General features: G+C 45.1%; 1 protein-coding gene across 3 annotated transcripts in view; it reads left to right on the top strand.

The window, feature by feature from the left end:
- Window positions 1-12,604, top strand: part of LOC126262572 (obg-like ATPase 1) — a 307,783-nt gene that overhangs the window by 57,109 nt on the left and 238,070 nt on the right. For all 3 annotated transcript variants that reach the window (XM_049959310.1, XM_049959288.1, XM_049959300.1), the window contains one exon: window positions 8,992-9,177. In XM_049959310.1, the coding sequence (XP_049815267.1) occupies window positions 8,997-9,177 (181 nt within the window). In that variant the 5' untranslated portion in view covers window positions 8,992-8,996. The remainder of the gene's footprint in view (window positions 1-8,991; window positions 9,178-12,604) is intronic.

The following is a 12,604-nucleotide window of genomic DNA, read 5'->3' as shown; positions in this document are numbered from 1 at the left end:
CGCAGCCTGACACAAGCTAGACAGATCACTCTTACAGTTGGATGGTTGTATGGATGCCAGGATAGATGATAAGTCGATGGCCGAAATCACAATAAAGTGTGAGCATTATAAATGCGACTAATATGAGCACAAATTAATATCAGTAAACAAAACCAGAACCGTCTTTCAAAACAAGGCACAATTTGGAACCTTGTTGAGATCCGGAAAGTGAGATATATGTTGTATTCGTGAATATATGTAAAAAAAAGGAAGGTTTCAGTGACGAGATACAAACCGCCAGTCACCCACCAGGTCGGTTATTTATTTCCTGTAGCGGTCCATTGGGAATCCGCATGGGACTTACTTGCTGCGACCCTTGGAGTCGCCGGAAAAGCGAATTATGTGCCCCACAAATGTCACCACCAGTCCCTTCAGTCTGTCTCCACATCGTTGGAGTGTCAGAATTTTAAAGAAACTCTCCAGTCTCTCTCCACAAGTATCAGTTGTTGGCCTACCGTAAGGTTCAGGTACTCCGCCTCCCCTAGATGGTTTATCTATATGAAACACCCATAGCTCTGTATGTGTTAGTCATGTGGACAACGGCACCTACATAGAATTCAAATGTTCGGGACCTGTATCAAATAGTAGTAAGAGGGGCATTGAACGTATTCAAAGAAAGGTACACGAATTGTTACAGGTTTGTTTGACTGACAGGGAAACGGCTCGGAAATGCTGACTGACCTGAACTGGCAGAAACGTAAGAAAGACGCAAACTATCCCGCAAAAATCTATTTCCAAATTTTAAAGAACTACAGACTCGTGCGTATTGCTCCCTTTGTGTCCACGAAGGTAAGAGAGACTTATTATACATTGGCGATAGTAGAATCGTTATGCAATCTGCTTAAAATGCCGGTTTTCTAAATTTTCTCAATTGGGTTTCGCGAAAAGGACGTCTTTCTTCCAGGAATTCCCATTAGAGTTCACGAAACATTTCCGTAATACTCGCGTGTTGATCGAAGCAACCTGTAAAAAAAACTGGCGGCTCGCCTCTGAATTATTTCGATTTCTTCCTTTTATTCGACCTGGAAGGTATCCCAAAAACTCGAAGAGTACTCAGTAATGGGTCGCACAAGTTTTCCTTTATAGATGAGCTACATTTTCATAGAATTCTCCCAATAAACCGAAGTTAAATAATCATCTTCCCTGATCGACGAGACTCTGCCAAGTAGCATACCACTAATACTGTATTTGAACATTACAGGACTATTTCTCCCACTCATCTGCATTAACTTACATTTTTCTACGTTTTGAGCAAGCTGCCATTCATCACGCCTACTAGAAATCTTAACCAAGCCATCCTGTATACTCCTTCATTCGCTCAACGACATATTCGCGTAAACCACAGCTTCGTTAGCAAAGAGCCTCCGATTACTGCTCACCCTGCCCGTCGACGCCCACCTCTCACGACGATTGGTGGGATCTGGGTCAAAGTTTCTCACGTCTCGCTCGATGACCTCACTGATTTCATCTACAAGGTCGAGGTCAGCTGTACGTGAATGCTTCACAAGAACCCTCGTATGGAGTGTTCATCAATTTTGGCACAGTTCGGCATCGACGGTTCTTTGTCTACAGGAAGCTGCAGGCGAATGAACAGATGCATATACCTGGACTGCAACGGTCTAAGTCGTTCGTCGGTGAGAGACGATGGCAAACGTGTAAGTCCCCAATTTTATTCGGAGTGTACATCCTCCATACTAAAATACCTCCACTGACAGCAATAAAAGTGCTCTGTTAGCAAGTGGGAAGCATTAGCTAATATGAGTTTTGATTTAATTGTATCCTACTACGGACGTTTACTGTACCTCATCATCGAGGCAATCTTCTTCCGTGCTTCGAGCGCCCATAGTCGGTGTTGTTACTCCCTTACTAAACACAGTGCTCCGAACGTACATCACAGCGAGTAGATCGCTCTGAATAATATGACGGCTCACTTATTTTAGTTGTCGTCCAGCATTAAATTGGCGAGTGACTGGAATCACTGTGGTCCGAATGTACATTTTTTTCAGTCCGCAGTAGTCAGCGGTGATCTCTGTCGCCACCACGTGCTCCCTGTGGAAACTGACTCGCTGCGGTTGTATTCCCCAAATAGATGTACTCACGGTACTTCCTTGATACAGTGGAACATCAAAAGCCCTTTGCCGGTGCCTCGGAGATGGAATGTCCCTATGTCGGACACCCAGGTTCTGGCCGTGATCAAATGGGCTCATATTGTGTGTTTTCTCTATGCTGCGCTCGGTTCTCAGTCGTCTGCCAGAGCAAAGGCCTGAAACTTTCCTGTCATGTGACTCACAGAACTACAGTGCACCGTGGCAACGCGGGCGATGTCTCACCAACATAGCAGCTAACTGTAACTCCGTAGTAACTTGCGTGAGTATACATTTCTGTCGATGAGATGGTAAGCACTGGGCTCCTTTCGTTTCCTCACATGCGTGCGTTTGTGTACAATACGTCCGTTACTTAGGCAAAGAGTTCATAGTACCACTTTCAGGCTATTTATCGAACGTTCCACACTCGAACCGCCCATGAGAAAAATGAAAACTCGAAACTTTGCTTGTGAATTCTGACTTCTTTTATTTTATTACGATGCTCATTTCTCCATCTGTAGGTGGGAGTAAGAAAAGCAGAAGAAAAGATAGCGACTGGAAGTTCATGAAAAGATCTCGCCGCAACGATAAACGCCTTTGTTCTAATAAGTGCCACCCCACATCTCTCATATCCGTGACCCTCTCTCCCCCTGTTTCATGATAATGATGAGAAGAGCCGCCCTTCTGTCGACTTTCTGCATGTCCTCCGTCTATCCTCTGTGGTAAGGATATAATTCGCCGCAGCAAAACTCCAAAAGGTGGCGGACATGGGTAGTGTAGCCAGTCTCTTTAGTGGATTTGTTGCATTGTTAAGTGCTCCCAGTAAAACACAGTCTTTGGTTCGCCGCCTCCATAACACTTTCTGTGTGATGATTCCCATCTAAGTTGTTTGTACTTGTAAACCATAGGTAATTAGTTTTCGATAATCTTTAAATTCGTGCTATTTATTGTTTAGCAGAACGGTAACGAATTTTTTCCAGTACTCATGTGTTGGACTTTACACTTGTAGCGTTTGGAGCGAATTGTCACTTTTCGCAACATGCAGATCATCTTGTTACAAGGGGCCCGTGCGAACTTCCCCTCGCCGATTTTATTCATTTTGTTAGCTTGTGTGGGGCACGACTAGGACACCAACATATGTAAACACGAATCGTTCACGAGAAAATCGCGTGTGAAAATTTTTGACATGCTGAAATACTTGCGACTTAAAGCGTCCGCAGCTGAGCAAGTAAACTTTTAGTTTCATAAGCGCGAGATGTCAGGATCGAATCTCGCTGTCGCCACTGACTTTCATTTTAATTGCAACGGAAACTTTCTGACATGGAGATGGTCTGCCAACGTGCACTATTGAAGTAATATCTCCAAAATGTACTTCATTAATGCAGCCTTGCGACGTTTATTTTTACAGGCAGATGAAGAACCTTTTATAACTACTACAAAATTGTTTATAAATCATAGAGAAGAGAGGGAGTTCGTAGAGAATACTGCATAAAAATTCAATTAATCATACACCATTAGTTACAGGTATCAGTGTTCGGTGACGTGCTTCTATATACATGGTATGCCGCGAAACTGTGTGATGACCAAGAACCGTTTATGAATGTAAACCAAGTTTCCAAGTTTGTTGTGCAATAGGCACACCGAAAAGACCATTGACGTCAAAAAAATCGGCGTTCATTACATGCGCTACATGTCGCAATATTACTGTTTTCCTTGTTTTACGATCAGTAGCATCCTGACTTGTGCCGTGCAGCATAGATTACATATTATACTTGTCACAGATGTAAATACAGTAATATGAACAAAATGACTAAGCTGATTTGATAGAATGTTCTCTCCCATCCTTTCTTTATTTCCAATCTCTATGCGAAAAAAAATCTTTTTTTCAGTATAAAGATTATGAAAATCATAAATGATTCATTAGGTATTGGCAATTTGCACAATTGTTGTTTGAAATACGTGTAATTAAAAAAAGTAAATACAGTGAGATTCGATCCAGAGACGTCGCACTTCTGATTGGTTGGTTGATTTGGTGAAAAGGACCAAACTACGAGGTCATCGGTCCCCTCGGATTAGGGAAGGATGAGGAAGGAAGTCGGCCGTGCCCTTTCAGTGGAACCATCTCGGCATTTGCCTGAAGTGATTTAGATAAATCACGGATAACCTAAAGCAGGATGGCCGGATGCGGGTTTGAACCGCCGCCCTCCCGAATGAGAGTCCAGTGTGCTAACGACAGCGCCACTTCGCTCGGTCTGCGCTTATGAAACTAGGCGCTTACTCGCTACGCTGCCGAGCGCCCAAGTGTTAGTAATCGTATAAATTACACATATAAGTACGCCTGAAAATTTCAAACTCGATTTTCTCGAAAACGGTCAAGAGTTGCGTCTTCCTGTTTACATATGTTAAAATCCTAGTCATGCCTACGCACCCTGTCGGTATGAATCAGTTCGGTGAGGGGGAGTTTGTATGGTCCCCGTGTTAATGTTAATCCAGTATAGTACGGATTCTGCTGTACTCAAGATTCGACAAACTTATTTTTATTTAACTTCGCGGACGGTTGCCCTTCCTGTCGCCTCAGTCGCCATTTACCTGGGGGAAGTCTTGTGCACCATCTGTCCGTGAATCGTATAAACTTTTTTCTGTTTGTGTGACGTATTTTCTGAGGTGGAAATTGGGGGACCAGTCCAATATTTGCCTAAACGAGTGTGGCAGACCCTTTGAAAACCACACTCAGTCTGGCTGGTGCACCAACCACGGTCGTTAATCAACCGGACTTAGCCGATCCGGGTCTGCCTCACCTTCCTGTTTCTTAACCGAACGTGCTGCGAATTACTCTTAGCAGTAGCCCTTTCGCGTCATGCACACATATATATCAGTAAGATGCGAAGACCGCAGATCCAGTCTTTCCATGCGGGTGCAAACCAAGCCCAGTCTCTTGCGGGAAGCGGTAATGGCGAATGAGGGGTTCACGGCTAGGTGACACTAAGCTGCGGGTCGGGTAGGAAGCGAGCTCGGATGGCCGAGGCGGTTAAAGCGACCGCTCGCGTCAAGCGGGAGATGCGGGTACGAGTCCCGGCGGGGCACAAATTTTCTCCTGTTGCCATTGATTCACTTCGATGCCCAAATGCGGCTAGTGTAATTTAAAAACTTTGGAATCATGCAGATATCTTGTGACAGTAGAAATCGTTTTGATGTTCTATTGACTATACTAGACGGGCAGCGATACCATCATTAAGAGGGCTGCTGACGTTGTCACATAAATCGCTTATATGGGTTAAGAACAACGGAGAACATGTAACATTTCCTTGGTGAATCCCATATTCGCTTCGGTTTCATTAAATGATTTCCAGTCAGTTACTACGAACTGTGACCTTCCTGAAAGGAGATAGGCTGGCCGGGGTGGCAGAGCGGTTCTAGGCGCTTCAGTCTGAAACCGCGCGACCGCTACGGTCGCAGGTTCGAACCCTGCCTCGAACATGGATGTGTGTTTCGTCCTAGGTTATTTAGGTTTAAGTAGTTCTAAGTTCTAGGGGACTGATGACCACAGATGTTAAGTCCCATAGTGCTCAGAGCCATTTGAGCCATTTGAATCTGAAAGGAGATAACGATCCAGTTGCACTACGGAGACTACTCCATAGGCACGCAATTCGTTTAGAAGTTGCTTGTGCGGAACTGTATCAAAAGCCTCCTGGAAATGTATAAATTTGGTATCAGTTTGAGATCCCCTGTCGATAGACTCATTACTTTGTGTGAATAAAAAGCCGTTTTCACAAGACCGACATTTTATGAACCCTTTCTGGCATTAGGAGAAGAAACCGTCATAATAAACTAAGAAAAATTGGAGCTTGCACGAAAAAAATCAGGTGTTCATTTTTCCCGCGTGCTGTTGGAACGCTCGAGAAATCGCCTGAAAGTGGTTATAAGAATCCTCTGCCAAAATTGCAGAGTAATCATAACAGGTATATATAGATGATTATCGTTACATTCTTCTAAGGTTTATTTCGTAGGCCTTTAGGAACAAGTGTCTTCAAGAAACGTAAGAGATACAATACTTCTATCATCACATTTTGATGAACTAATAAGTCATGCATAACACCAGCGGAAAACTGGTGATAGTAAAGGATTGTTGTAAAGGATTTTTGGATGACTAATCGCTGAATGGATGTCGTACTAGATAGCCAACTGTTAAAGAGTTCGATCTCTGCTCGATGCTATAATTTTTTATAGTGTTCTGCAGTTTCTTTCACCTCTGGCACAGCTCTGCGTATGTGGAAAATGCGTTGTCACTGTGCTTCAATTTCTTGGTTAAATAATATGTTTGCACGTAACAGGCAGAATGTGTCATTTCATAGTTTGTGGGTAGGCAGTTTTACCATTCCTGCAAAAGCATTGTGATGTTTAAGAAAACAGTTTTAAGGTTCTTTATTGATTTGTTTACTGTAATAGAGGACTGTTGGAGGGAGTGGCGTAGGACTCCATTGGTACCGGAGGCTTAAGCATAATGGTAACTAACTGCTAGAAAATACGATGGTATCGGGAGAAGTGCAGCACTTTCGAGTGAGGGCGTTGCTTACGGTGCAGTTACAGCAAAATAAATATTTTTGGAAAACATTGTAAGCAGAAATAAATAGTACCCAGAATTTTGATAACACTTTGAAATTACCGTAACGCAACATGTAAAATTCGTTGTAGCCGTCTATACGAAAGTGAGATGCAACAAATCCATCTAGTATCAAGTACTGAAGTGTTGAATCAGAAGAAATGCCCAGCATTTAAAAGCTAGAAGGTTATTCTGTGCTCATTGTGATGTGATAAATTATTGTGCAAGGTATTCACAAAAAGTATCACCGATTGAGTAGCAAAAACATTGAATTTAATCAAACAACAGGAACAAACTTACATCAGAACGAACTATAGCATTTACAAGGCATTAGAAAATAAGGAAGAAGGAAGTGCAAGTTGCTGTATGAAGTAAGGGGAGAAATAACTTGACTAGACACACATGCTTTTGTGACAGCAAGATCGAAAGCGCAAGATGTTGCACTGTGATGAAACAGCAAAGCATCTTTCGACATTTGTCACACGCAAACCGTATCTCATGGCGCTTTTTTTATGGGAAGTTTGCCTCGTAGTTTTCAGTATTCGCATGCTCTTTCGCGAGATTAGCATGTCAATATACAATTACATTAACTCCGAGACAGGTAAAAAGTCTGCCAACTCTTGAGAGTGAAAAGAAAATTATTCTTTATAAATGCGTGGAAAGTAAAAAATGATAGCTGTTGACCTCCCTCTCAGATATCGACAATAACTTAAAAATCAGGTGAATTGCGCAGCATTGATTCAGCCCAGCTGCTTAACTGTCGCCTAATGTCTTGGTCATACCGAGCGAGGTGGCGCAGTGGTTAGACACTGGACTCGCATTCGGGAGGACGACGGTTCAATCCCGCGTCCGGCCATCCTGATTTAGGTTTTCCGTGATTTCCCTAAATCACTGCAGGCAAATGCCGGGATGGTTCCTCTGAAAGGGCACGGCCGACTTCCTTCCCCATCCTTCCCTAATCCGATGAGACCAATGACCACGCTGTCTGGTCTCCTTCCCCAAAAACAACCAACCAACCATCTTGGTCATAACATAGATATATTCTCTCAAGCTCGAACTCGGCCATCTGCTGTTAAACCTACATTTCCGCACGTCGGCAGTTTACATACGAATCTGCATCTCTCTGCTGATCTACCTATACGCACTGCTAATTGTGGTGATCGCTCCATAATTAGGGACCAACTCGAGCTCATCGAACGCCTTACCATCTAGCATGGGCGGAACGACGTCTGGTGGTATGAAAATGGGGTTAACTCGGCCAATGTAATGACACCCGCAGGCGCGTATATCAGTTGGCCTAAGGCATCGTCTAATGAAGAAGAGAGGTTGGGATGCAAAAGTACAGGCAATATCGACACGTTATTATAGCTATAAGCCCAATTCTTAGGTCTGCCTTGGCCCCACAGCCAAAATACTTACGTCTCTCACTCTCCCCCTCCTTTTTTCCGTTTTATTCTGATTAAGCCACGCCTGCCGAGCATTAAATCTTGGGGCGTAAACTTCGGCGGGCAGCCTTCGGCGGCGTTTGCCGCCAACGCAAGCTGGGGAAAAAAGTAGATACGATTTCCGCCACATATGTAAATTTTCAGTGGAAGAACTTGGTGCTCTCCGTCAAGAAATTGTGATTGGCCGTAGTTGCTCTCCATTTATAAGGAATCTGGTTACTAAATTAGACGTTCGGCGTCGGCAGAGAAGACCAAGCGGGCGGCGCCGTAATTACATTAATACTGTTTCTTTCTCTTTTCCACCCCTTCCTTGTCCCTCCACCCCCCCCCCCCTCCAGCCGACCTTCCCGGCCCATTCTTCGGCAATCGGGATTGCAGACTCCGTATCGAAAGGTCCAGCATTACGCCGGCCATTAAATGCCTTCTGGCTCCGGGCACAGAGAACGTACGTACGCGCCCAGATTAAAAGATCTCCGTCCCTCCATCTCCTCGTTATACATTCTCCGGGCGAGGCTGGCGGAAAGGAGCAGGTGGATGGATGAATTTGTGTAGGGGGCGGGAGAATGGGCGGCGATCAGCGAAGGGGGCAGGCAGGCCCAGCGCCGGAGCGCGGAGACGAATGGGTCATTGCGCAAGAAAGTATAACTTGCGAGGCGAGCCGAGCCGACGGGGGGCTGTGCAGTCGGCGGTGATGGGCGTGTCCGGTCGAGGAGGGCAGATTGCCCGGGGCCTCGCCGTCCCTCCCGATTAGCATATCCAGCGGACCTGCCCTTCCCTGCGTCCGTGTGCGCTCTCCTACACTGTGTGCGTGCATTTGTTTCAGCATCCATGGCGCCCAAGAAGGTAGAGGAGCCCGAGAGGAAGCCGCTCATTGGCCGCGTGGGCACCAATCTCAAGGTGGGCATCGTCGGCATCCCCAACGTCGGCAAGTCCACCTTCTTCAACGTCCTCACCAAGAGCCAGGCGGCCGCCGAGAACTTCCCGTTCTGCACCATCGATCCCAATGAAAATAAGTATCTCCTCCTTTCAGTTTCTTTAGTAGATATTTTGATGCTGGATTGTAGCGTTGCCGTCTACGACAATCTAGCTTTCAACGCCGACTTCGACAACGAGGATTGAGACGTTCCGACCATTGGATTTCAGAGATAGATCGTGGCAGATGATGAACAAGGTGGCGCAATGGTAAGATCCAGCATTTGCATTCAGGATGACGACAATTCTAATCCCCCGCCTGAACTTTCAGATTTACTTTTTCCGTGCGTTCCTTAAGTCCCGTAAGGTAACTGCCGGGATGATTCCTTTGCAAAGGGTGCAAGCGGATTTACTTCCCATCGCTCCCAAGTACCAACTTACGCTTCATCTATAATAAAGTCGTCGACGAGGAAGTACACATTAGTTTTCTGTTCTTTTCAAAGAACTTACCAATGGAATCTTTTAGAACCAAGTTTAATGCAGGAAAAGAAAAAGACGCAGAAAATTCTCATTGCTTAGCTACATGTCAAGTTTAATGACGAATTCTACCGAGTCCCTTGAAGTTACCCAGTTTTATCGAAATTTCCTGACATGAGAGTTGATAAGCTGACCAGGATTTCAGTTGGCACAATAGTTTCTAGAGAGCAATTATTTCAGCGACTGGCATGCCAGACACGTCTCATGGCTCGAATGGAAGCTTCAGTAATCGAATAACCTTCCTCCTCATAATAAACTGCCATGTTTGCTACATTGGAACTCTGTGAGTTCCCTTGTTGAGTACAGATACTTAGGAAACACGTATCAGCACGTTAACCCTTGCATCAGCCCGTGAAGCGTTCGTAAAAGCTCATTTACTTACTAAGATGACTACCGGCAAATTGCAAGGGTATGAATCCCTATTCAGTACGAACTTTGTCTGTCAGGGAGTTCCATTACAGGGTAAATCCATTGTAGGATGAATTATTCATTCCGCAAACTTTAAACCAACTGCACTGAGAGAAGCATATCTTAGTGGTCGGAACACAATTGATGAAACGTCACCACGATTTGAAAGTGACAATCTGACATTGCACTGAAGCTCTGAGTATGGAACTGTGCTTCGAAATATACATTAGCGGTTAATAAGAACAATATAAAGGAAGGATTATTGGAGTTGAAAGTCCCGTCAACGACGAGGTAATTAAAGACATGGCTTAGGATTGGGGAAGAAAATCGGCTGTGTCCTATTCGAAGGAACAATCCTTCCATTTGCCTTACGCGATGTAGGTAAACTAAAAAATTTAAATTGACGTCCTCCCTAATGAGAGTCCATGGTCACATCACAGTGACGGCATTCTCACAAGACATACAGCGCCACATCAAGGCCTTATGGTGTCGGGTGCCGTTGGGTACAACCATAAATCACAGTTGCCGTGTGTCCAGTGCACTGTGACCAGCCCGACCAACGTGAATGACATCCAGCAACCCATAGCCATACCCTTCTGCACAGCAGTCCAGACGCCATTTTTTAGCAAGACACTGCACGACCGCATGTTGCTGCACGGACACGTGCCTTCTTGGTGTCACAGAATGTCAGCCTTTTGCCCTGGCTCGCCGTATCACCAAATTTGTCGCCAATCGGAAATGTATGGGATATGGTGAAATGACAGGTGTAACACTGTGACACAATATCAAATATCACAGATGAACTTTGGAAACACGTGACTGAAGCATGGATGGCTATATCACAGGATGCCATTCGCGTCTTATACGCGTCGATACCATCACGCATGGAACAAATTATGAGGGCCCGTGGCGCACCGTTTGCCTTCGAGGCAACAGCTCACATGCTGAATCGAGATGTCTCAAATGCAAATCACTTCTGCAGAACATACTAATATACATGTGCTGTGAATATGAACGCCCTATCCCAAGTCGTTCAAGGTGTTCCGTTTTTTTTTTTTTTTGAACGTGGGTGTATAAACATAAGTTATTGTCACAGAAGCACGGCAAGACATCGTGTTATCGACACGTTGAAACATTTCACAACACACTTCAGCCTGAAGGACTCAAGTTTCTTGAACGGTTGGTCTCTTGCTAAATTCAAAACATTAGTTGTTTACAAGACAGGACTAACTGGCTGTTGAATTACCTTCGGAAATCCCACAAGATATTGTGTACCCGCCGGCCATTGTGGCCGAGCGGTTCTAGGCGCTTCAGTCCGGAACCGCGCTGCTGCTACGGTCGCAGGTTCGAATCCTGCCTCGGGCATGGATGTGTGTGATGTCCTTAGGTTAGTTAGGTTTAAAGTAGTTCTAAGTCTAGGGGACTGATGACCTCAGAGCCATTTGAACTGCGCACCCAAAATAAATAATTGTGCATATAATCATTATTTCTTCATGAATTTAATACTGATGGTGTTAGAAGATAGTAACACAGCGTTCAAACATCCACTACAGAGAGTTTGTACATCATCAACAACAACAACCACAACGCATTGTTTTCAGTTATGAGGAGTAGGATGTGGGTAATCATCGTAGCAAGTGAGTACGGTATTAACAGCTGTTCTACACTGAAGTGACAAATGGCATGGGATAGCGATATGCTCATATACAAATGGCGGTAGTATCGCGTACACTAGGTATAAAAGGACAGTGCATTGGCGGAGCTGCCATTTGTACTCGGGAAAAGGTTTCCGACGTGGTTATGGCTGCACGACTGGAATTAAGACTTCGAACTCGGGATGGTAGTTGGAGGTAGACGCATGGGGCTTTCCATTTCGGGAATCGTTAGGGAATTCAGTATTTCGCCATCCACAGTGTGAAGAGTGTGACGAAAATACCAAATTTCAGTCATCACCTCTCACCTCGGACAACGCAGTGGCCGCCGGCCTTCAGTTAACAACCTAGGGCAGCGGCGTTTCGGTCAGTGCTAACAGACAAGCAACATTGCGTGAAATAACCGCAGACATCAATGTGGAACGCACGATGAACGTATCCTTTAGGACAGCGCGGCGAAATTTGGTGTTAATGGGCTGTGGCAGCGGTCGACCGACGCGAGTGCCTTCGCTAACAGTACGATATTGTCTGCAGTACCTCTCCTGGAGTTGTGACCATATCGGTTGGACCCTAGACGACTGGGAAACTGTGGCCCATCAGATGAGTCCCGATTTCAGTTTGTAAGAACTGACGGTAGGGACCGAGTTTGGTGCAGATCCCATGCAGCCGTCGGCCCAAGTTGTCAACTATGCACTGTGCATGTGTGTGATGGCTCGGTTATGGTGTGAGCAGTGGTTACGTGAAGTGGGCTGGGTCCTGTGGCCCAGTTGAATCGATCATTGACAGGAAATGGCTGCGTTCGGCTACTTGGAGACCATTTGCAACCATTCATGGACTTCGTGTTTCCAAACAACGATGACATTTTGTGGATGACAACGCCATGTCACCGGGCCAAAATTGTTCGCGATTGATTGAAGAACGTTCTGG

The sequence above is a fragment of the Schistocerca nitens genome, chromosome 1, assembly GCF_023898315.1.
Source record: "Schistocerca nitens isolate TAMUIC-IGC-003100 chromosome 1, iqSchNite1.1, whole genome shotgun sequence".
NCBI classification, from domain to species: Eukaryota; Metazoa; Arthropoda; class Insecta; order Orthoptera; family Acrididae; genus Schistocerca; species Schistocerca nitens.
Note: the sequence above shows the minus strand (reverse complement) of the source record. Positions and strands in the feature narration are given on the sequence as shown.